The sequence below is a fragment of the Podarcis filfolensis genome, assembly GCF_964270895.1.
Source record: "Podarcis filfolensis genome assembly, chromosome: 5".
In the NCBI taxonomy this organism is placed as follows: Eukaryota; Metazoa; Chordata; class Lepidosauria; order Squamata; family Lacertidae; genus Podarcis; species Podarcis filfolensis.
Window position 1 is genome coordinate 4,122,874 of NC_139608.1, and position 22,258 is coordinate 4,145,131.

The following is a 22,258-nucleotide window of genomic DNA, read 5'->3' on the forward strand; positions in this document are numbered from 1 at the left end:
CTCATGAAGAATCAATAATGTGTTTCTTTTTCAAATGCTGAAAATTACATCACAGTGAAGGAAGGAAGATACAGTCATACCTCGGGTTACAGGCGCTTCAGGCTGCGTTTTTTCGGGTTGCAGACCACCGAAATCTAGAAGTACCGGAACGGGTTACTTCCAGGTTTCGGCGGTCGCACATGCGCAGAAGTGCTAAATCGCGCTTTGCACATGCGCAGACGCGGGTTGCGAACGCTGTGGGTTGCGAACGTGCGTCCTGCACGGATCATGTTTGCAACCTGAGCATGTAATTTTGCATAGAATTGTAGAGTTAGAAGGGACCCATGGGTCATCGAGTCCCACCCCCTGCAATGCAGAATAACTAGAAAAATGACTACCAAGAGTTGAATGTGGAATGAGTTCATGGGTTCTCTGTCTCACTCCAAGAGTGAGGACTGTGTTCTGATCTTCGTAGCCCTCCTGAGAAGTTTTAAGTAGAGTCACAGAGAGAAAAGAAAAATCTATCTTACTTTTATTACAGATTGTCCGACATGGGGGCAGCCTGGGACTTGGTTTGGCTGCCATGGGGACTGCCCGCCAGGATGTCTACGACCTTCTCAAAACTAACTTGTACCAAGATGATGCTGTGACAGGTAAGCAACTGCCGTGGACACAAGTGTGTGTCTTAAACCTACTCCTCCCACCGCAGGCCAAGCCATCATCCTGTGTACTCTATTCAGGACGGCAGGCGGAAGCAGTGATGAAGTCCTGTTGTGCTCTGTCTTTAGTTTCTTCCTTTTCCCCCTTAAAGGTGAAGCAGCTGGGCTGGCTCTTGGGCTGGTGATGCTTGGGTCTAAAAATGCACAGGCGATTGAGGACATGGTGGGATATGCCCAAGAAACCCAGCATGAGAAGATCTTGCGGGGCCTGGCAGTTGGCATTGCCTTGGTGATGTATGGCAGAATGGAGGAGGCAGATGCCCTCATAGAGAGCCTCTGCAGAGATAAGGTGAGTGTAGCTCTTCCTGCAAAACTACCCACTCCGCTTCAGCCTTTTTCTTCAGGGTATCTTAATAATACTTGCCTTTTAGCACTTTAGGGTGTCTGTGTAAAATAGTCCACCTTCTAACCCACAACCTGCCTCCCAAGACAGGAATCGGGTAAAAATTAATACATAATGAACTGGAATAAATGCCATTTTTTATGGCAGAGGTTCTTCAAAGCCCCATGTTATTATAGGATGCTTGATTAAGGCTGAAGTATAGTGTCTTGCCAAAATTTATCTACTGACTTAATTAGCCACCAGCAAGCTTTCTGGCTCACTCTATCAACAATTAAATGAAAAAAGCTGCTAAATATGGAACAGATTAATTTTGGAAGATCTTTTGGCTGTTGATTGAGACGTAAAGCACGTAGTATTCTTCAGCCTTCTAAGCTGGGGTGGGCAAACATGAGATTTGTGAAATCTACTTTGATTTTACTAGAAACCTGAGTGAGAAATCCTTGCTGATCTACTTGAAATTACTCAGACATTTGTCTTCTGCCTGCCTCTGATCTAAAGCAGCATCGCACAAAGCAGTACAGACAATATGCAGTTTTTAGCCTTGATTAGCATAAAAGCCTCAAGCTCTTCATACTATTGTTCTTCAGTATTTATTTAGCGTACGTGTCTTCTAGATGCTCAGAACACAAAAGCAAATAAAAAGACTGCAATGACTGTTTCGGGAGGCTGGTTTGCTCAAGAATCTGAATACTGACTGGAGTCTTCAACTGATTGGTTTTCTAGTAGTAGTTTGGTCAACTTTTGATAAATTTAAGATTTGCTGGTCATGCATCATATTTCAACTGGAATTTAGGTTTTTCCTGTAAGTCCTAGGTAGCAGTTTTAAAAGAAGCCACTTTCCAACTCAGTACAGTAATGGGTCACACCACAACTTTTTAAAAATAGAGTTGGAAAGTGAGCTCACAGGAAGCTGTCAGTCTGATGGTTCATCTAGCTCAGGAATTCAGAGTCTTTCTCCTTTGATTCCACCCCCCCACCCCCCGATATGTAACAGTTTAAATGTAAAGTGCTCTACCTCTTCCAGGATCCGATCCTCCGCCGTTCAGGGATGTATACTGTTGCAATGGCTTACTGTGGCTCAGGAAACAACAAGGCAATCAGACGTCTGTTGCATGTTGCTGTAAGTATGGCTGGCTCTGGAGCAGACTGTACTTTGAATGGGTCTACTTTGAGAATAACTGAGCCTCTTGGGCTTGCCGATCAGAAGGTCGGCGGTTCGAGTCCTCGTGACAGGGTGAGCTCCCATTGCTATGTCCCAGCTCCTGCCAACCTAGCAGTTCGAAAGCATGCCAGTGCAAGTAGATAAATAGGTACAGCTGTGGTGGGAAGGCAAACGGCATTTCCGTGTGCTCTGGCTTCCGTCACGGTGTTCCGTTGCGCCAGAAGCAGTTTAGTCATGCTGGCTACATGACCCAGAAAGCTGTCTAGACAAATGCCGTCTCCCTCGTCCTGAAAGCGAGATGAGCGCCACAACCCCATAGTCGCCTTTGACTGGACTTAACCTGGACTTAACCTTTTTACCTATTCCAGCAGTAGAATGTCATGGTCTAATGATACTAGTCATTTGATGGCTGTGGTCCATTTTAAATCCATCTGCACATCTCTGGGAAAAAAATGCATTAGTCCCTTCTAGATATTTCTGTACATTTCTGTACGCTTTAGGTATTTTGCCCTGACTTTTTGCTGTTTTTTCCCTTTTTTATTAGGTGAGTGATGTCAATGATGATGTGAGACGTGCAGCTGTTGAATCACTGGGTTTCATTTTGTTCAGGTACAGTTTCTGTTTCCATCCGTTCTGCGGTCTGCAGTAAGATTTATCTGAAGTTCTAGGAATTCCCTTATACTCCACTTGCTGCACACTAACCTGGTCTCAGCTGAGCACTTGCAGAATAGCAATTTGTGGAATGCTTAATGCTGTGTTAGAATGAGAGATAAAGAAGCAAGGTGGGAATCTCTTTAGTGGGCTGGGGCTTTGAAGCTGCCATAGAAGGTTGGGTGTGGATGGGTGGCTTTGTTTGCTGGATGCGTGTGGCAGAAAGTGCTGCTCCTCAATAAAAATCAAGGTAGGTGCTGTCGGAATTCAAGCCTTAGTCAGAGGAATTGGCCACTCTCCAGGTGCCCGGCTTGAGTTCCTTGTTGATCTCCCCCGTCAGCGGCTCCCGGCAAGACAAGGCGAGATCTCTTATCGGCGATCCTTCTCAAACGTGAGAAGAACACAACCACTCCTCCCCTCTTCCCTGCCATCCCCAGGGAGGGGAAAGAGACAGACAGAAATGTCTTTACATGCCTTTATTTCTGTCTTTCCAGCAGTGCAGAGGAAACATGTCTGCACTCTCTCAACACCAACAGCAGAGAGAATAACTCGTCCCATGTACTTCCAGTACAGGGTCATGTGACACTCTGAGCTAACATCCGGTGCTCAGTGCACAGAATAGACTGTCCCTTGTTCCCACGGTACAGTCCCAAAACATGAACATCCTGTTTGGCTTTCCAGCCATCTGGAGCACTCAGCAGCATTGCTCCTTTTTCGTAACAGGTGCTAGTTGAGGGCTAACAAGCTGAAACTTAATCTGGATGAAACAGAAGTACTGTACTCCATTTGGAAGGCCTGCTAATCTGGAAGGAGGTTTAGATCTGTCTGGATGGGATCAGTCTTCCCCTGAAAGGCCAGATACTCAGTCTGGGTGCACTGCTGGGTTCTCTGCTGCCTGTGGAGGCACAGATGACATTACTAGGAGGGCCTTTTTACTAGCTTTAGGCCAGATTGACAGCTGGGACCCTAACTAGAGAAGGAAGACTCTGGCACAGTGGTGCATGACATGGTTATGTCCAGGTTTGATTATTTCAGTGTGCTCTCCATGGGGTCACCCTTAAAGGCTGTTCAGGAACAGCAACTGGTACAGAACACAGTTGCTTGTGAGAGTGATGTTCAGGTCATTTCATGTACACTGTGTCACTTTCATTTGGCTGCATGTTCATTTCTGAGCCCAATTCAAGGTGCCAACTTGGGCCTTTAAAGTCCTAAATGGGTTGGGACCACCTACACTTGCCTGATCCTGTCTGAGCATTGAGATAAGTGCCCTTGCCACTGAACGCTTTTAGGCTGGCAGGTCCTCAGTGGTTGTCCCACACCTTTGGAATCCGCTTCCCAGAGAGACATGTATGCCCTCATCCCTGCTGGGTTTTATTAAACAAAAATTCTGACGGCAAATTTATTCAAGTCTGCGTTTGTCTGAATTGTGCAGCTGGTCGTGCGTGTTTTGTAGTAGTATTTTCCCATGCTTGAGCCTTGTAGGTCACCTTGTGAGGGCAGTGTGTTGTGAAAGATGAGCTTTAAAAATCTTTTAAATGAATAAACAAATGAAATTTATTAAATATCTTGGGGCTTCCAGAGCAGATTGCCTTCAGACCAATAAAGAAGGCATATGGATAAGTGTGAAGCTCTCGGAAGAGACAAATGAATATATTAAGTTCAGCCTTTGTTTAGTGGCGCTGGAGAGGGTTGGATGGAGGTGTTTTTCTGAGAGGCATATGAGACTTGTCTCTGCACTTTCAGTATAACTCTTGTTGAAACTTTCCACTAGGAGTTGCCAAAAGTGGAATTAAGTGTGTGAAGTCCTGTTAAGAGGACATAATATCAATGAAGTGTCTGGGAAGTATCAGATCAAGGATGGATAATATTCAAGCCAGGAATGTTAGTTAACGTTTAAGAAGAATAAATTGCAGTCATTCTTGAGGATGTGGATGTCGGCTTACTAAGTAACTCTTGTACAATGACTCAGTGTTTTAAGAGAGAGAAGTGTTTCCAAATATTCTTGAATTAAACTGCAATGTACATTTTATTTAATTTGAATTTATATAACTCCCACTAACCTGGGGTGGCTAACAGCGTTTAAAAACAAAAACAGTAGAGCAGTTCTTTGTAGGATCAAGAAGGAAACTGAGTTTAGTTGCAGAGTACATATATTTGCGTGCAGAAGATCTTAAGTTTTATTATATACGCATCATTGTTGTGCACCACCCTGATATTTCATGAGGTGGTGGCATATAAATATTTTAATAAATAAAATAAAGACCCGAGGTTCAGCCCCTGGGATTGAAAAAAAGGGCGGGAAGGCCCTCTGTCTGAGACTCTGGGAAGCAGCTCGCAGCCGGAGTAGGAAATACTGGCCTAGCATAAATTGATTGATTCTTGGGTTCAGAAGATGGAATTCGGTTTTAACGCTTTTATTAGTTCACAAATTTTAAACCCCCCTGCTCCTCTTTTGTACTAATGGTAGATTATAAAACTGGACAGTAGGAATTTTCAGAGTCCAATCCACAGCTCTTTCAAGTTAGGCCAGTGGAGTACGGCATGTCACACTGACGTAGCAGGAGACGATGGCAAGTACAGCAGGAAGATTCAAGGACAATCAATATTATATTTTGGTAATGCTTCCTGTTCTTATGTTTTATATTTTCTGGATGTCTCTTGATCATATTATGAAATAGTTGAGCTCTAAGTTATAAATCAATTAAAAAAAAAACTGGTGTGGCATGAGCAAATTTTTATTCTGAGAGTGTGGCCCAGAGAAAAAAGTTTGAGAACAGCTGCTTAGACAGGGTCCTGGGTAATGTTCATCTGCACTGCGAACACCGACAGCCAATTCTGTCTTCCGTTTGCATTGAATCCAGAATCTGTGCAGAAGGTTTAAAAGTAAGTTCAGCGAGCAGAGGCTGCAAGCAGCTGCCCCCTAGACTTTATACTACCCGACAACCCTAAAGGCTGATGTTTTCACCTTATTCCTTCATGGGCTTGCAGCTCACACAGCTTTGGAGACGGTCCCAGTTCCTGCTGAAAAGGGGAGCTCACATTCCTTGTAGTTTTCCTGCAACTTGTACTCCACCAAACCCCGCTTTAATGGGAGAAGTCCTGCTCCCCATTCCACTTACCTAAGATCTAAAGTTTTTTGGTGTCTGCAGTAGGGTTGCCTTGGTAGTAGCACCCCAGTTGAGGAACGATCTCTATGAAGAAGCCCACCAGATCCCTGTTCTTCTTTTGAAATAATAATAATAATAATAATAATAATAATAATAATAATAATAATTTATTTGTACCCTGCCCATCTGGCTGGGTTTCCCCAGCCACTCTGAGCGGCTTCCAACAAAGATGAAAGATACACTAAAATGTCACATATTAAAAACTTCCCTGAACAGGGCTGCCTTAAGATGTCTTCTGAATGTCAAGTAGATGTTTATCGCTTTGACATCTGATGGGAGGGCGTTCCACAGGGCGGGCGCCACTACCAAGAAGGCCCTCTGCCTGGTTCCCTGTAACTTGGCCTCTCGCAATGAGGGAACCGCCAGAAGGCCCTCGGAGCTGGACCTCAGTGTCCGGGCAGAACGATGGGGGAGGAGACGCTCCTTCAGATATACTGGACCGAGGCCGTTTAGGACTTTAAAGGTCGGCACCAACACTTTGAATTGTGCTCGAAAACGTACTGGGAGCCAATGTAGGTCTTTCAAGACCGGTGTTATATGGTCTCGGCGGCCGCCCCCAGTCACCAAATCTGTCATCTGGTCGGTTCTGAGAGACGGGGCCATCATTTGTAGCTGTGTGTCATCCTGCAGCCATAAATGTGTCTTGCCCACCCCTTTTCCAGAAAGTGCCACGTATAATTTTGCGTGCCGCTCCTCCCCTTCCCCTGCGTGGGCAGCAGGTGTCTCTGTGGAGCTGTTGTGCTAAATGTGTGGCACAGCGGCGCGTCTGCCCTCCCCAACACGCCAAGCGTGGAACAGCCTTTGTCCGGAAGGGAACTGGTACTCTTCAGTTGACCTCTGTGTGTGTGCTTATACAGAAGGCAAATTCCACACACTCCTTCCATACTTTTCAGTGATTTCCCTCCCCTGCTCCAAACTGGTTCTAATAAAAGAGTTTTAGCTCTCTGATCTTACTGCAGCTTCCCCCCTCCCCCCGGCCAAGTATAAAACATAATCTGGAATTGAGAGCTTCCTGCCAAATGGTACCGTTATCTTTTTTTCTGAGTTTATCCATTCGGTTGTGCCTTCTCTGGGCATGGCATGAGTGCTGGAGCTGATGAGTGCCATTCACTTGCAGTGGTGCTGAGAAACACCGCTATCTAGAGTGTGTCGTCTGAATTAGCTAGAGATGGCCCAGTCTGTGTTATTCTGATCTGTATCATCTTTACATAATTCCGTTCCATTCCTACTTTTATCTGAGTATATACTGTATACATTTAACAACAACAGTAACCCTAGCATAATGTATTTAATTGCCAAGAGCTTATGTTGCAAAATTCAGGAAACTGCAAAATCGGGCAATAGCTATTTCCGATCTGCGATCAGGTCATTTTTTATTGGTATTTGCAAAGACTGAATTCCTCAAGCATTCCTAATTTTAACACAATCTTCAACACCCTTGTGATGTCGGCTGGTGGTATTGCCCCTATATTGCAGATCTGAAGCTCAGGCTGAGAGATCTGTATGGAGGTAGAAAAGTGAGGGGCAAAGCAGGGACAGTTTGTCAGTAACTTGTCCCTGCTGCATTTGCTTGTGCACAGCCTCCTAAATAATAGCAACTTATAGCAAAGTTTCAACGTGACTCTAATTTAGTTATTTTATTAGATTGTGTTTTGTACTATATTACCATGGTGTCCTTTCAGTTACTACATGATGCCGCCCTGGGATCTTCGTTGATGAAGGGTTGCTAATAAATTCAATAAATAACAGCAAAACCAAAATAAAATACGTAAATTGGGAAGAAAAATGGGAAGAGTAATAAAAGTCTTCTAAAAGTCGGATAGTTGTTTATTTCGTTGTATATATGCAAGCCATTATATAACTTTAGGCACCAGGTGAAAACATTCCTCTTCTCCCAGGCCTTTGGCTTATTAAACAATTTATAGCCTTTTAAGCTGTGGGTGGGTGGGCTGTCGCTATTTTGTTTGTTGTTATGCTATGTACTTTAGTGTTTTTATACTGTAAAGCACCCTGTGATCCTTGGGTGAAGGGTGATACATTTATTTCCTTATTATTGATACAGTGGTACCTCAGGTTAACTACTTAATTCATTCCGGAGGTCCATACCTAACCTGAAACTGTTCTTAACCTGAAGCACCACTTTAGCTAATAGGGCCTCCTGCTGCCGCTGCGCCGCCAGAGCACGAATTCTGTTCTCATCCTGAAGCAAAGTTCTTAACCTAAAGCACTATTTCTGGGTTAGCGGAGTCTGTAACCTGAAGCGTATGTAACCTGAGGTACAACTGTAATTAAAATAATAATAAAATAAATATTATTATTATTATTATTATTATTAGTAGTAGTAGTAGTAGTAGTAGTAGTAGTAGTAATACATGCTGCACTGCAGGGCTATCTGTCTCTCTGTGCCCCACCATTGCTGCCTTATACCAGTCATAAGGAGCTGGGCTGTTGTTACTTATTGGCAAGTGCAATGCACTCTGCCATTGCTCAGAGACACGGAGACTATTGCTACGTATTTTTCACATCTGGGCCCTTGCTCTGGAAATGCTTTCACAGGCTGAGACTTTTCTCACTGATGAGGCATCCCGTTTCTCCCAGGCGGTTGAAGTATGCTCCATCTTAAGTGCTGGCCTTTGTTCAGTGCTTCCATGTGGAGAAAATCTTCCCTGGAAATGATTCAAAGCCGTGGTGATAAGCTGGGAGCTTACATTTCTCTCTCCCCATAGGCAATCAATATACTGGTTTAAAAGCCAGCATTTGCACACACATGTTCTCACCGGGTGATGAAATCTTGATATCTTCCTTTGGGTGGGTAGGTGGGGGGGGGGGGCTGCCGGCAAATCTCTGCAAACAAACTCTCCTGCATGCTGTTGACGGCTAAGCTGCTTGAGAATGTGTGTCTGTCTGCCCTGCAGGTCTTCCTGTTCAGATTCTGAGCTCTCACTTCAGAGGAGATTGCATGGCAAGTAACGTTGGAGTAAATAAAAGTTTTAATGAAACCCACAAGAGGATTGCAATACCCTGTGCCAATGCCTTCTCCTCTGACTGTTGCGTTCCATCTATTTGTTGACTTTCCTAAGCTTTGTTGTGTGAATTCCTCAACACATTTCCTTTAAAATAAACTGTTGCAATTTCACTGTGGGTGTTGGTCAGAAAAGTTGGACTGTCCACAGAACTCTGTAAACATAGCAATTCTTAGAAAACTGATCTCAAGGTCTTGGTGCCAGTATTGTTTTTAATCTGTTTTGTTTTTTAAAGGGCAAGAGTTTTGGGTTGGGGGTTTCCCCCAGCAGCCTATTGAAGTTGCACCAGGTCTGCTGTTGCAATGAGTTCTACCTTTTTAATTCAAGAATAAGCATGGGCTAACTTTATTCTCATACCGACGTCCTTGCTAATATCTGTGCTGTTTTGCGTTCTAAAACTTGCTGCAGGAGAAGGTAATAATGCTTGACATTTATATAGCACTTTCCAAATATTTCAGTCACTTATTATTATTATTATTATTATTATTATTTATTATTTATACCCCGCCCATCTGGCTGGGCCTCCCCAGCCACTCTGGGCGGCTTCCATAGAAACCAAAAATACAGTAAAATATCACACGTTAAAAACTTCCCTGAACAGGGCTGCCTTAAGATGTCTTCTGAATGTCAGGTAGTCGCTTATCACTTTGACATCTGCTGGAAGGGCGTTCCACAGGGCGGGCGCCACTACCGAGAAGGCCCTCTGCCTGGTTCCCTGTAGCTTTGCTTCTCGCAATGAGGGAACCGCCAGAAGGCCCTCGTCGCTGGACCTCAGCGTCCGGGTAGAATGATGGGGGTGGAGACGCTCCTTCAGGTATACTGGACCGAGGCCGTTTAGGGCTTTAAAGGTCAGCACCAACACTTTGAATTGTGCTCGGAAACGTACTGGGAGCCAATGTAGGTCTTTCAAGACCAGTGTTTGCTCATTTATCGCTCGTTATCTTAATGTTCCCTGCAAGATGCCCTGTAAGGTAGGTAGTATTAGCTGGGAACAAAGGGAGCTGCCCTGGATAAGGTTGTATTTATCCATGTAGCTTAGAGTTCCTTACAGCGACAGGCAGTGGTCCTCAAGCAGACATCTCTTTCCCATCATCTGCTCTGTGATCCTGTTTAACTGGAGATGACAGACCTTGAATCCAGGACATTCTGTCGGCAGGCCATGCGCTTTCCCACTCGGCTGTGATCCATATATCCTGTATCTAAAATGGGGAACTGGTAAATTTGGGCTCAGGACTGCAATACCTTAAGGGCTGTCTCTGCCTAGATAAACTGACCAGACTCTGTGATCATCACGAGAGGTCTGGAGGGTGGCAACACAAGAACGAGCCTTTTCTGCAGTGGCTCCCTGTTTGTGCAGTGCTCTCCCCAGGAAAGTTCGTCTGGTGCCTTCATTGTACATCTTTAGGCACCAGGTGAAAACTTTCCTCTTTGACCAGACCTTGGGCTGATTAATATTCCACAGCCTTTTAAATGTGTTTGTAGGAGGGGAGGCATTATTGTTTTGTTTCTGTTTTAACTATTTATTCATGCTTTTAACCTGTATTTTTATCTTGTGAACCTCCCTGAGATCTTCAGATAAAGGGCGGAATATGAATTTAATGAATAGTAATAATGAGAGCTGAAGGAGGGGGCTTTTGGCACACCGTGGACATTCTTTGCTAATTAATGTGCTGAGCTGTCTCTCAGGTGTGTTGCTCCATCCTGGCTTGCTCACCTGTACTCAGTAAGGCCATCACTGCAGAATCAGACCATGGACCACATGATGGCAAGTTAGATGCATCTGAAAACTGGCCAGTGAGGCATGAGAAGATGATAACCGTTCTCTTTTGTCTCCGATGTTAACTTTATTTTTATGGATACAGTGGTACCTCAGGTTACGTACTTAATTCATTCTGGAGGTCTGTTCTTAACCTGAAACTGTTCTTAACCTGAAGCACCACTTTAGCTAATGGGGCCTCCTGCTGCTGTCGTGCCGCCGGAGCCCGATTTCTGATCTTATCCTGAAGCAAAGTTCTTAACCCGCAGCACTATTTCTGGGTTAGCGGAGTCTGTAACCTGAAGCGTATGTAACCTGAAGCGTATGTAACCCGAGGTACCACTGTACAGGTTAATAAGCCCTTTTGAATGTGGGACAAGAAGCTGGAAAAGAGTTAAAAGATGAAATGTAACAGGACCATGTGAATTGTAGGAATTCTTTCTAGCACTCTTTTTAGAAAAGGGTAAATAAGCTTGTGTTGTCTAAACAGTACTTTGGCAGGCATTGCGATTTTGTCTAGGGGAAAAACTGGTGCATGCAAGAGACATCTTAAAATGAAATAAGTTCAAATTGGAGGCATCCTTCGAAGGCATGGGAGACTAGAAAAGTCAGGTGTTGCAGACTGGGCTTTTGGCTACAGTAGTTTTTAAAGCTATTTACTTCACTTTATCCTTCATGATATAGGCTCTTAGCACAGAATTGGATCTGGCTGGTAAGTGGCCTCCAGCTCAGTTTCCTCTGCTTTCAGGTAAAAGCTGCATTCAGGCAGAGAAGCCTTTCAGGACTTGTCCACAAATGATCCAACAGATCCTTGTAGGGAGACACACTAAAGTGTTCCGTACATCACCACCACCGCAACACAAAACAACAACAGATAGGTAGCCGTGTTGGTCTGCCATAGTCAAAACAAAAAATTTTTTTTTCCTTCCAGTAGCACCTTAAAGACCAACTAAGTTAGTTCTTGGTATGAGCTTTCGTGTGCATGCACACTTCTTCAGATACACTGAAACAGAAGTTGCCAGATCCTTCTATATAGTGAGAAGGTGGGGAGGGGTATTACTCAGAAGGGTGGTGGGAATGGGTGGTTGGCAGATAGCTGTGATGAGCCTGTTGACTACTCTTAACGACTGCAATAGGTCTTACAGGAAAAAGCAAGGGGTGAGAAGGTGAAAAATGGCTTTGTCATGTATAATGAGATAAGAATCCAATGTCTTTGTTCAGACCAGGTCTCTCCATGGTTTTAAGTTTGGTAATGAGTTGCAATTCAGCAGCTTCTCTTTCCAGTCTATTTCTGAAATTCCTTTGTAGTAATACAGCTACTTTGAGATCTTGTATAGAATGTCCTGGGAGATTGAAGTGTTCTCCTACTGGTTTCTCTGTCTTGTGATTCTTGATGTCCGATTTATGTCCGTTTATTCTTTGGCGTAAGGTTTGGCCTGTTTGTCCTATATAGAGAGCTGAGGGACACTGTTGGCATTTGATGGCATATACAATGTTAGACGATGAGCAATTAAATAGTCCCGAGATGGTATGTGTGATGTTGTTGGGGCCAGTAATGGTGTTGTCCGGGTGTATGTGGCAGCAAAGTTGGCATCTGGGTTTATTGCAGGCTCTGGTGCCAGTGTCCGTGTTACGTCTGGTTGTAGTATTATTGTGGGTTAGGAGTTGTTTAAGATTAGGTGGCTGTCTGTAGGCAATGAAAGGTCTTCCTCCCAGAGCTTGAGAAAGAGAACTGTCATTGTCCAGGAGAGGTTGTAGATCTCTGATGATGCGTTGTACTGTTTTGACTTGGGAGCTGTATGTGATGACTAGAGGTGTTCTGTTATTTTCTTTTTTGGGTCTGTCTTGCAGCAAGTTCTCTCTGGGTATCTGTCTGGCTCTGTTGATCTGTTGTCTAACTTCATCTGCTGGGTATTTTAGTTCTAAAAAGGTTTGCTGTAGATCTCTTAGGTGAGAGTCTCTGTCTGTAGAATTGGAACAGATACGGCTGTAACGTAGTGCCTGGCTATATACAATGGACTGTTTGGTATGTTTGGGATGGTAGCTAGAGGCATGTAGATATGTTTGTCGGTCAGTTGGTTTACGGAACTTGCTGCAAGACAGACCCAAAAAAGAAAATAACAGAACACCTCTAGTCATCACATACAGCTCCCAAGTTAAAACAGTACAACGCATCATCAGAGATCTACAACCTCTCCTGGACAATGACAGTTCTCTTTCTCAAGCTCTGGGAGGAAGACCTTTCATTGCCTACAGACAGCCACCTAATCTTAAACAACTCCTAGCCCACAATAATACTACAACCAGACGTAACACGGACACTGGCACCAGAGCCTGCAATAAACCCAGATGCCAACTTTGCTGCCACATACACCCGGACAACACCATTACTGGCCCCAACAACATCACACATACCATCTCGGGACTATTTAATTGCTCATCGTCTAACATTGTATATGCCATCAAATGCCAACAGTGTCCCTCAGCTCTCTATATAGGACAAACAGGCCAAACCTTACGCCAAAGAATAAACGGACATAAATCGGACATCAAGAATCACAAGACAGAGAAACCAGTAGGAGAACACTTCAATCTCCCAGGACATTCTATACAAGATCTCAAAGTAGCTGTATTACTACAAAGGAATTTCAGAAATAGACTGGAAAGAGAAGCTGCTGAATTGCAACTCATTACCAAACTTAAAACCATGGAGAGACCTGGTCTGAACAAAGACATTGGATTCTTATCTCATTATACATGACAAAGCCATTTTTCACCTTCTCACCCCTTGCTTTTTCCTGTAAGACCTATTGCAGTCGTTAAGAGTAGTCAACAGGCTCATCACAGCTATCTGCCAACCACCCATTCCCACCACCCTTCTGAGTAATACCCCTCCCCACCTTCTCACTATATAGAAGGATCTGGCAACTTCTGTTTCAGTGTATCTGAAGAAGTGTGCATGCACACGAAAGCTCATACCAAGAACTAACTTAGTTGGTCTTTAAGGTGCTACTGGAAGGAAAAAAAATTTTTTTTGTTTTGACAAAACAACAATATATTTATACCCCGCCCATCTGGCTGGGTTTCCCTTGCCACTCTGAGCAGCTCCCAACAGAACACTAAAAGCATGATAAAACATGAAACATTGAAAACTTCCCTAAACAGGGTTGCCTTCAGATGTCTTCTAAAAGTATGATAGTTGCTTATTTCCTTGACATCTGATGGGAGGCCGTTGCACAGGGTGGGTGCCACTACCGAGAAGGCCCTCTGCCTGGTTCCCTGTAACCTCAGTGTCCGGGCTGCACGATGGGGGCGGGGGGAAACGCTCCTTCAGGTCTACTGGGCCGAGGCCATTTAGGGCTTTCAAGGTCAGCACCAACACTTTGAATTGTGCTCAGAAACGTACTGGGAGCCAATGTAGGTCTTCAGACTGGTTTTATATGGTCTCGGCGGCCACTCCCAGTTACCAGTCTAGCTGCCGCATTCTGGATTAGTTGTAGTTTCCAGCTCACCTTCAAAGGTAGCCCCACATAGAGCGCATTGCAGTAGTCCAAGTGGGAGATAACCAGAGCATGCACCACTTTGGCGAGACAGTCCGCAGGCAGGGAGGGTCTCAGCCTGCGTATCAAATGGAGCTGGGAGACAGCTGCCCTGGACACAGAATTGACCTGCGCCTCCATGGACAGCTGTGAGTCCAAAATGACTCCCAGGCTGCGCACCTGGTCCTTTAGGAGCACAGTTACCAGGACCAGGGAGTCCTCCACTCCTGTCTGCCCCCTGTCCCCCCAAAACAGTACTTCTGCCATGTCATGTCATGTCTGTGGACCAGTCCAAGTTATGACACCCCAGTCCTAGATGATATGAGTGATACATGGAGAATTGAGCTTGCAGCCCCCTTCATCCCTGGTTGCAGAGGAAAATAAGGTTTTTTAAGTCTGAATACATCTAGTTGCATAAGTTCTGGGAACTGGGAGAGTCAGAGTGGAAGAGCCAAGTGGGGAGCATCTTGAGTCCCGTGTTTATTTTTAAGCGGCTCTCTGCATCTTTTCCCTTCTGCCACCTTTCCTGCTCACAGCTGTGGACTACAAATCTTGCTCGGCTGCCGACGTTTATGCAATTCTCTTCTACCCCGTTGGCGCAGTTTATACAATATTTATCTCAGTTGTTTGAAAAACACCATTTAAGTGACTTGTGATTTCTTGGTGTTTTGAATTTTAAAACGTCAGTTGCAGGGGAAGGAAAGACTGTGCCCGAAAGAGTCTTTATCTTTCCGGAGTCTTTGTTGTCAGGTTTCAAAGCAAAAGGTCTCTTTCAGTTGCTGTCTTCAGTTTAGCGTTTCTGCTTCAGGAAGCTCAACTTGGTCGTCCTTCTTCTAATGTTTGGCAAACATTTCAGTGGGCCTTTTTTATTATTATTCAGAAGAGAAAAAATATTTTGCAATGTGAATACAAAGCAAAAATGGGAAAGTGCACGTCCTTCGCCCCCAAAGTGTTTTGGTATATTCTGTAGGCGTCTGTTTGGTAATTGAAGAATCTCAGCCTTCATTAAGAAACGAGAAAATGCATCCATAGCTGTAGATATTAAGATGTGAGTGCACAGTGCCCTGTAATTGAAGCAAATTGTATTTAAAGTGTCATTGCCTTGGGTTTAAATCGTGCCCTTGGTGAGCAGAAGGAATTTCTGCCTTTAAGGGGTGGCGGGTACAACCCAATATTCCCATATAGTTGTGCTGTATCACTCACAATTTGGGAGGGTATCCCCTGACCTTCAGGGTTGACTTTTGGAAGGAAAGGACAGCCAGGAAATGGTACAAATAGAACTCCTCATTCAGTCATTTTGGATCCAAAGTACCGTCATGTCAGAAGCTGCTTTCCACCAGATAAGAATATTCTGTCATCCTAGACCACAGCTGCTGACTCTGACTTTCAGCAGCCTTTTGGGGCCATATACAGAAGAATATGGTGAAAAAATGTGCAAGCACATATTTGTTTTCTTTGTAACTCGGTTTCAAAAGTGGGCCCTAGGTCCTTTTAGACACACAGATTAGTTGTGCAACTACCAGCCAGGTAAAATACAGCGTAACAGAATTAAATCAGTTGTTTTAAGATTAGAATACCTAATTCTTATTTGCCAGAAGGCAATCATAGCGACTGAAATAGATAAATAAATAAATCAGCAAAATGCCTGCTTTCAAGAATTAAATGCACAAATATGGAAGAACAGCAGGGGACAGGCTGTCTACTCAATTCCCAGTGTCAAAGGAGGTTCATAAAATACTACATTCTTTCTGGGCATGGGCACAAATAAGGCTTACAAGGTACTCCTACTTTCCTAAGCAAGCTATATTATACATTAGGGAAAACATTAATCTTAACAATATTAATTTCCAGATTCAATAGGTTTGTGTTTTTTATGAATGAACACATTTTAGCGCTCTCATATTTTTATGACTTCTAAATTGTTGAGGAACGAGGCCAGTCTTTTTGTGTGTAGCTACCCCCCCCAAACCCCCACCCTCTCCATCTCTCTTGACAGCTGGCCAGATGAGGGAGTGGCTGGCTGGCTCTCTGCTGCAACCACAAAAGATGGCCATGGTGTGCTATTACAGCTGCCAACTTGGCAGGGATCAGGGTTATTAGTTGGGTTCCACTTGGTGCTATAGGAAGCTGCTGCCTCATATCCTGCCTCTCTTTGGGCCTGAGCAACATATTGGTTACGAATTGGATATTCTGTGTAAGCTTCCAGCTTACCTCCAGACTGAAGGCGGCAAGAGTCTTGGATATCCAAGGCTAAAACGAAGCAAACATTAAAAGAGAGAATTACACATTATTACTTCTGGAACAGGGATGTGGGTGGCGTTGTGGGTTAAACCACAGAGCCTAGGGCTTGCCGATCAGAAGGTCGGCGGTTCGAATCCCCGCGACGGGGTGAGCTCCTGTTGCTTGGTCCCAGCTCCTACCAGCCTAGGAGTTCAAAAGCACGAAGTGCAAGTAGATAAAGTGGTACCGCTCCAGCGGGAAGGTAAACAGCGTTTCCATGTGCTGCTCTGGTTCTCCAGAAGCGGCTTAGTCATGCTGGCCACATAACCCGGAAGCTGTACGCCGGCTCCCTCGACCAGTAAAGCGAGATGAGCACCGCAACCCCAGAGTCGTCCGCATCTGGACCTAATGGTCAGGGGTCCCTTTTCCTTTACTTCTGGAACATAAAAACAAGTACTTAAGTAACATTCTGGTTGCTTCTCCAATTCTGTATAGATGATAACCTGGAATCTTCTTGGGCATCTGTTGACATTGAATCTTGTCTATGATAGCACCTCCCATAATACATTCCTTCGCCCATAGCAGCAAATGCAGCAAAAGGTTCTGTGGCACCTAGAACAGTCTTTATGGAATATGACACCGAACCTTAGGAATCACGGGAAAGTTGTTTGTTTTATATGGTTTGGCAGAGATGGTGTTTCCGAGTTATGTCTGTGAGATGGCTAGTGAGCAACAGCTTCAGAATGGGCTCCTCCTGCTTGCTACCAAGGGGGAAAATTTCTGTCAAGGTGACATTATATCAACCACCTCAGTGGATGAAGCCTTTTTCCTTGGCTCTTCGGAAGTCCCCGCTAAACAGCGAGTATTTACATAAGGATTAAACACTGATGATCTTCCAAGAAAGGGAAATCACATTTTCAGGATCTAGTTAACAAAATTATAGTGTCACTATGATTACTGCCCAGATGTTTTTTTCTAATATATATCCAGGAACAAATGATAGCGTGGCCTGGAAAGCCCAAGCCTTTGCAAGATTTATTGTGAAGATGGATATGAAATTCCAGAATACAGGAAGTGTGTAGCTGGAGTACTGGAACTGGAGCAGATTTTTGCACATGACACTGAAGACTATGGAACAATCTCACTTAAACTGAAGTCATTCTGCTTGTTCCCAGGAGTACAAAACCTTTTTCGTTGGGGGCATTTGATTTCCCCCCCTAAAATTGATTTGTCTTAAGTGGCCGGCATTTTCTTTTATGATTAAAGCTGTTGATTCTCTAGTTTAATTGTTTATTGTTGTAAGCCACATTGCACACATACTGGAAAATGAGATATAGATCTTCTAAATAAATGAGTCTGGAAGCCGATTAATGTGGCTTAGCTCATTTGTAAATTGCAGCCAAGTACGTACTGCTTAAAGGACTCTGCTTGATAACTCTGGGGTTTGTACTGTCGATTTTCCAGGGCAGATCCCTCTTTGAAGACTGAGGAAGCTGGGCTGTAAATGTTCCACTGGCCCAGTGCTCTTTCTGGCAGGCCATTCTAGCCCCCAGTGAAGGAGGGTGCGCAGGCTTTTCCCATAGCATCTTCTCAGTCTTAAAAGTGCTGGTCTACTAATTCAGATTTTTTTAATTCCGACTAACGCAGCCCCCCTTATAGCAGTTGTGCTTTTAAAGTTTATGATGCTTTCTTAAAGTTAAAATAAGATGCAGAATTTTAACCAATAGAATTTAAGTGTGTAGTGCAGCAGGACCTTATTTTGATTGCCTCCCAAAGTAAAAATATATCTGCCTGCATTGTATTGGGACAAAGCAGGCTCTTATTAGTTTAATTTTTTTTCTCCTGTGGAGCATTTCAGAATGTGTTTGGCAACTGAGGTTCCATAGCGAAGCTGGAAAACGGTGAGCTACTTGAGTCATAAAACGTAATTGAGTTGAAAACTTAATTAACATACTTTTGTGGGAGTTGGACACTTGGGGAGTTTATGGTATTTTGGTCAATGCAAGTTTCGCTTTGCATATGTGTTTGAGGAACTTCATACTAGCGCTGATTGCAGTCCCTCTGAAATAAGTGTTCTGGAATAATTTATTCCATCACAAAGTGCTTCTTGTAGAATAAAATGGCTCTTGGTGTAAATTTGAAGGAACCCATTTACAAGATATGCACAGTTAACTAAACTGAGTGTTCTAAATGCTAAAAACTGTGTTGCTTTTAGCAGGCAGAGGGGATGAGTTGTGTGAGCAGTTGAGAACCTGGTGGCGAATTGTTGGAGAAGGGGGTGTCTTGTTTTGCCATGGGTGCCGGGGACACAGGGATTTGGAGAAAAGTCGAGTAGTAGGAGCAACTCTGATAACTTCTTGCTTAGCTCTTGGGGTGGCTTGGGGGGGTGCTTCTAGGGTAGGCTTGCTTCTAGCATGCAGCAGTGGGCATCACCAGGAGACATTGGACCTCAGGTGTTGGCAATCCAACATGGGTATCAAGTATGAGACAACAGCCTCCTGGTTCTTCTGTGTCTACTCCTGCAGAGACTGGAAATATTTTTAGATTCAGGTAGGTAGCCGTGTTGGTCTGACACAGTCGAAATATATTAAAAAACAAAAAAATTGTCCAGTAGCACCTTAGAGACTGCTAAGTTTGTTCTTGGTATAAGCTTTCGTGTGCATGCACACTTCTTCAGATACACAAAAGCTTATACCCCGGACAAACTTAGTTGGTCTCTAAGGTGCTACTGGACAATTTTTTTATACATTTGGGAATATTTTTGTTTAAGAAAAAGTAGGTTGTCCACATGCACTACTAATATATCGCTCTTGGAGGGTGAATATGGCGCGCGCACACACAAAAGAATTTAGCTACTCTTGCTATATAGCATACAGTTTTCATCTTGGGGTGAGTTACTTTTGCAATGCAAGCAGTTGGTCCTGGCTTGATGCAAGGCAGTTATATGTTGTGCAGCGGGAAGGAGAAGACACCTTCTCCTCCTTGCCTCTTAACACACTCAAGCAGGCCATCATGATTTTTGCATGATGTCACGGTCCACACCTCTTTGGGTGCGGATGGGGAAAAGTGCAAAAGCCAGAGGTCTGGTATAAAGCGCGAGAGGGAGGCAGGCGCATGTGCTTCCTGTCTCTCTCCCTTTCAGTAGGAGAAAGGAAGCTCCTGTGTCAAAAAGGCACATGCAGAATTGATTAAAATAAGTGCATCATTCCCTCCAGATTGATTGCCAGTTACTTTCTATTGCTGAATTTTGGTTTCTTTTAAAACTTGCGTGCACTTTTTATTGTCCTTTTCTCTATGGTATTCATCAGAGACCAAAAAAGGGTTAGTGTTAACACTCATGAATGATTACAGTGTTAACCTTTGTAAATTCCCTCTTTTATGTCGGTAACTTTAGCAGCCAGGCGATGAGAATTGCAAAAACACTTCTGGAAATCATACGAAATGGGTGATGCCAGGGTTAGTTTGGTAAATTTTTTTTTTGTTTTTTAAACGTCAGTTTGCTTTTAATAGTGAATGGAATATTTTAACTTCACAAGACAGATTACATGACTTGATTACCAAACTCCTGATTTTAACTTGCTGGTTCTCATCCTTCCAGTAATGGTTAAGAACCATTCGTTCAGACAATTGATCTTACTGTAGATAGATAAATAAATAGATGGATCTTTTGTTACCGTGGGTGTGCCGAGATAGTTGGGATTCAGAATTCATTTTTGGCTCATGAAAATTTGAAAATAAAATTTCATAAAAGCATGAATGACCTCAGAGGTAAAGAAGAAGCCTCTTACACATCACAAGTGTTCTATTTCCATTTCAGCCCCCTATTCCCTGGTTAGGCATTTATTCAGTAAAGTCAATTTCTCTGGAGACATGAGCACCATTCAAAGCTTCTTTTCTCTTTCCCCTTTGCCCTGGACCAGCCAGCTCTGCTGCGGGATAAATAGTTTTCTTTGATACTTCCAACCTCTCTGCTGCCCGCCCTTAACATATGGATGATGTAACCTCTTGTGAAGTTTTACCAACCTTGTCTAAAAGGCATTGTGTTCAAGCTATTACAGTTCTCTTCCATAAATAATGAAGGCGTTTAAAGGCTAAGTGTTCTGATGGATGTCACACTAATTTCGAACCATTTTTTTAATGCTCTGGGGCCGTCATTATTCTCCCTAATGGACACTTTTGTCATTCTGTACAGGAAACAGCAACCGAGACAGGGTTGACAAGTCTGCAGTTGCAATCATATTTACAACATAGTGTAAATAGAAACCACTTTTATTTGTTCTGAAGTTTGCATGTCTGCCAATCAGGTTATTCAAGTGGTTTCAACTTTCCCCCCCAACTTTGAGAACCGTTCTTCAAGATGGCAGAAAGATTTTGTAATCCACTCAGGTCCCATAGCTCAGTGGTTTTGTGTGTGTGTGTGTGTGTGTGTGTGTACGTGTGTGTATGCGCTGTGCAAGCAGAGGATCCCTGGATGAAGCCCTGGTATCTACACTTAGAAGGGTCAGGTAGTGGCATGGTTGAGAGAGACCCCAGTCTGATATCTTGGAGGACCACTGCTAGTCAGGAGACTGCTGGGCTGCATGAACCAGTAGTATGACCCACCTTAAGAGAGTAATCAGCCCCTTATGTGGCTCATACAGAGTCTTGAACCAATATTTCTCAAATGCCTTGAACTTTAGTTCCCATTCTGAATTCACTGAATTCATTGGGACAGGACCTTGCAAACCCTATTGTAGGGTAAGAGTTCGATTCCCGCGGCACTTCCTGCAGCTGTGTATGGCCATCTGTGGGTTGGGGTAGTTGGGTATTAAATATAACTTCAGCATTGACTCTTCCCTTTCTCCTGCACTGCTTGTGCTCAGCTGAGTGGCAGACATTTCTTCTGAAGGACATGAAGGAAATGGCTTCTTTTGCAGGGTCTGTGCCCAGAGCCGAAGTCAGGGGCGGGGGGGACTCCCCACAACTGATAGATGTTCATTCCCTGAGTTCTAGAACCCACACATCTCTCCTGGAGACCCAGACCTAAGTTTCAGAATCTAGACGGCAAACTGTTGACAGCCTCCCTTTTTAACAACTCACTGAAGGTGGAGTTTAAGAAGGGATGAACACTATTGAGTGCTTCTTAAGGGTGGGGTATAACACTTTTCAGATTAGTAAGCAGGACATTTCTTAATAATCTCTGTGTGTCATTTGTCTGTGTGAATGCTTTTTTGTGGCTTTTTTCATGTAAAACACAGAGGTTTTCAAACTCTGGTTTGTGGACCATGGTGGTCCTGTGGCTCCATGCAGATGGCTTGTGGAAAGTCTTGAGCATCTGTGCTTGAACTGACACATTATTGATTCTCTCATTACAATGGAGGGTGAGTGTGATTTTCCAAGTAAGTCCCCTGGTTTTGACAGTGATGCTGGTACCCACCCATACCCATGATGTTTAATCCATAAACAGAAGGGGGGGGTGTTCTAAAATGTAGAACAAATAGTTTCCTACATAGTCTGCTGAGTTCCTCAGCAGTATCGAAGTGAACCGTGGGAGAAAGAAGTTTGAGAACCATTGATACAGATTCACCAACCAAGGGAGTCCTGCACCGAAGTCATCAGGAGCCAGGGAACATGATTGAGCACCTACTAGATCCCGGTTTTGTTTGTTTTAAGGCCATGCTGAGAAGTAAACATTTATACGAGAAATAAAATATGGGTTT

The 22,258-nt window shown here is 43.9% G+C and overlaps 2 protein-coding genes across 2 annotated transcripts in view; one reads left to right on the plus strand and one right to left on the minus strand.

Moving 5' to 3' along the window:
* Positions 1-22,258, minus strand: part of HTR2B (5-hydroxytryptamine receptor 2B) — a 176,970-nt gene that overhangs the window by 139,517 nt on the left and 15,195 nt on the right. The window lies entirely within an intron of this gene.
* Positions 1-22,258, plus strand: part of PSMD1 (proteasome 26S subunit, non-ATPase 1) — a 92,025-nt gene that overhangs the window by 16,479 nt on the left and 53,288 nt on the right. Inside the window, exons 13-16 of the mRNA XM_083612767.1 lie at positions 521-632; positions 791-987; positions 2,066-2,161; positions 2,748-2,812. Coding sequence (XP_083468893.1) covers positions 521-632; positions 791-987; positions 2,066-2,161; positions 2,748-2,812 — 470 coding nt within the window. The remainder of the gene's footprint in view (positions 1-520; positions 633-790; positions 988-2,065; positions 2,162-2,747; positions 2,813-22,258) is intronic.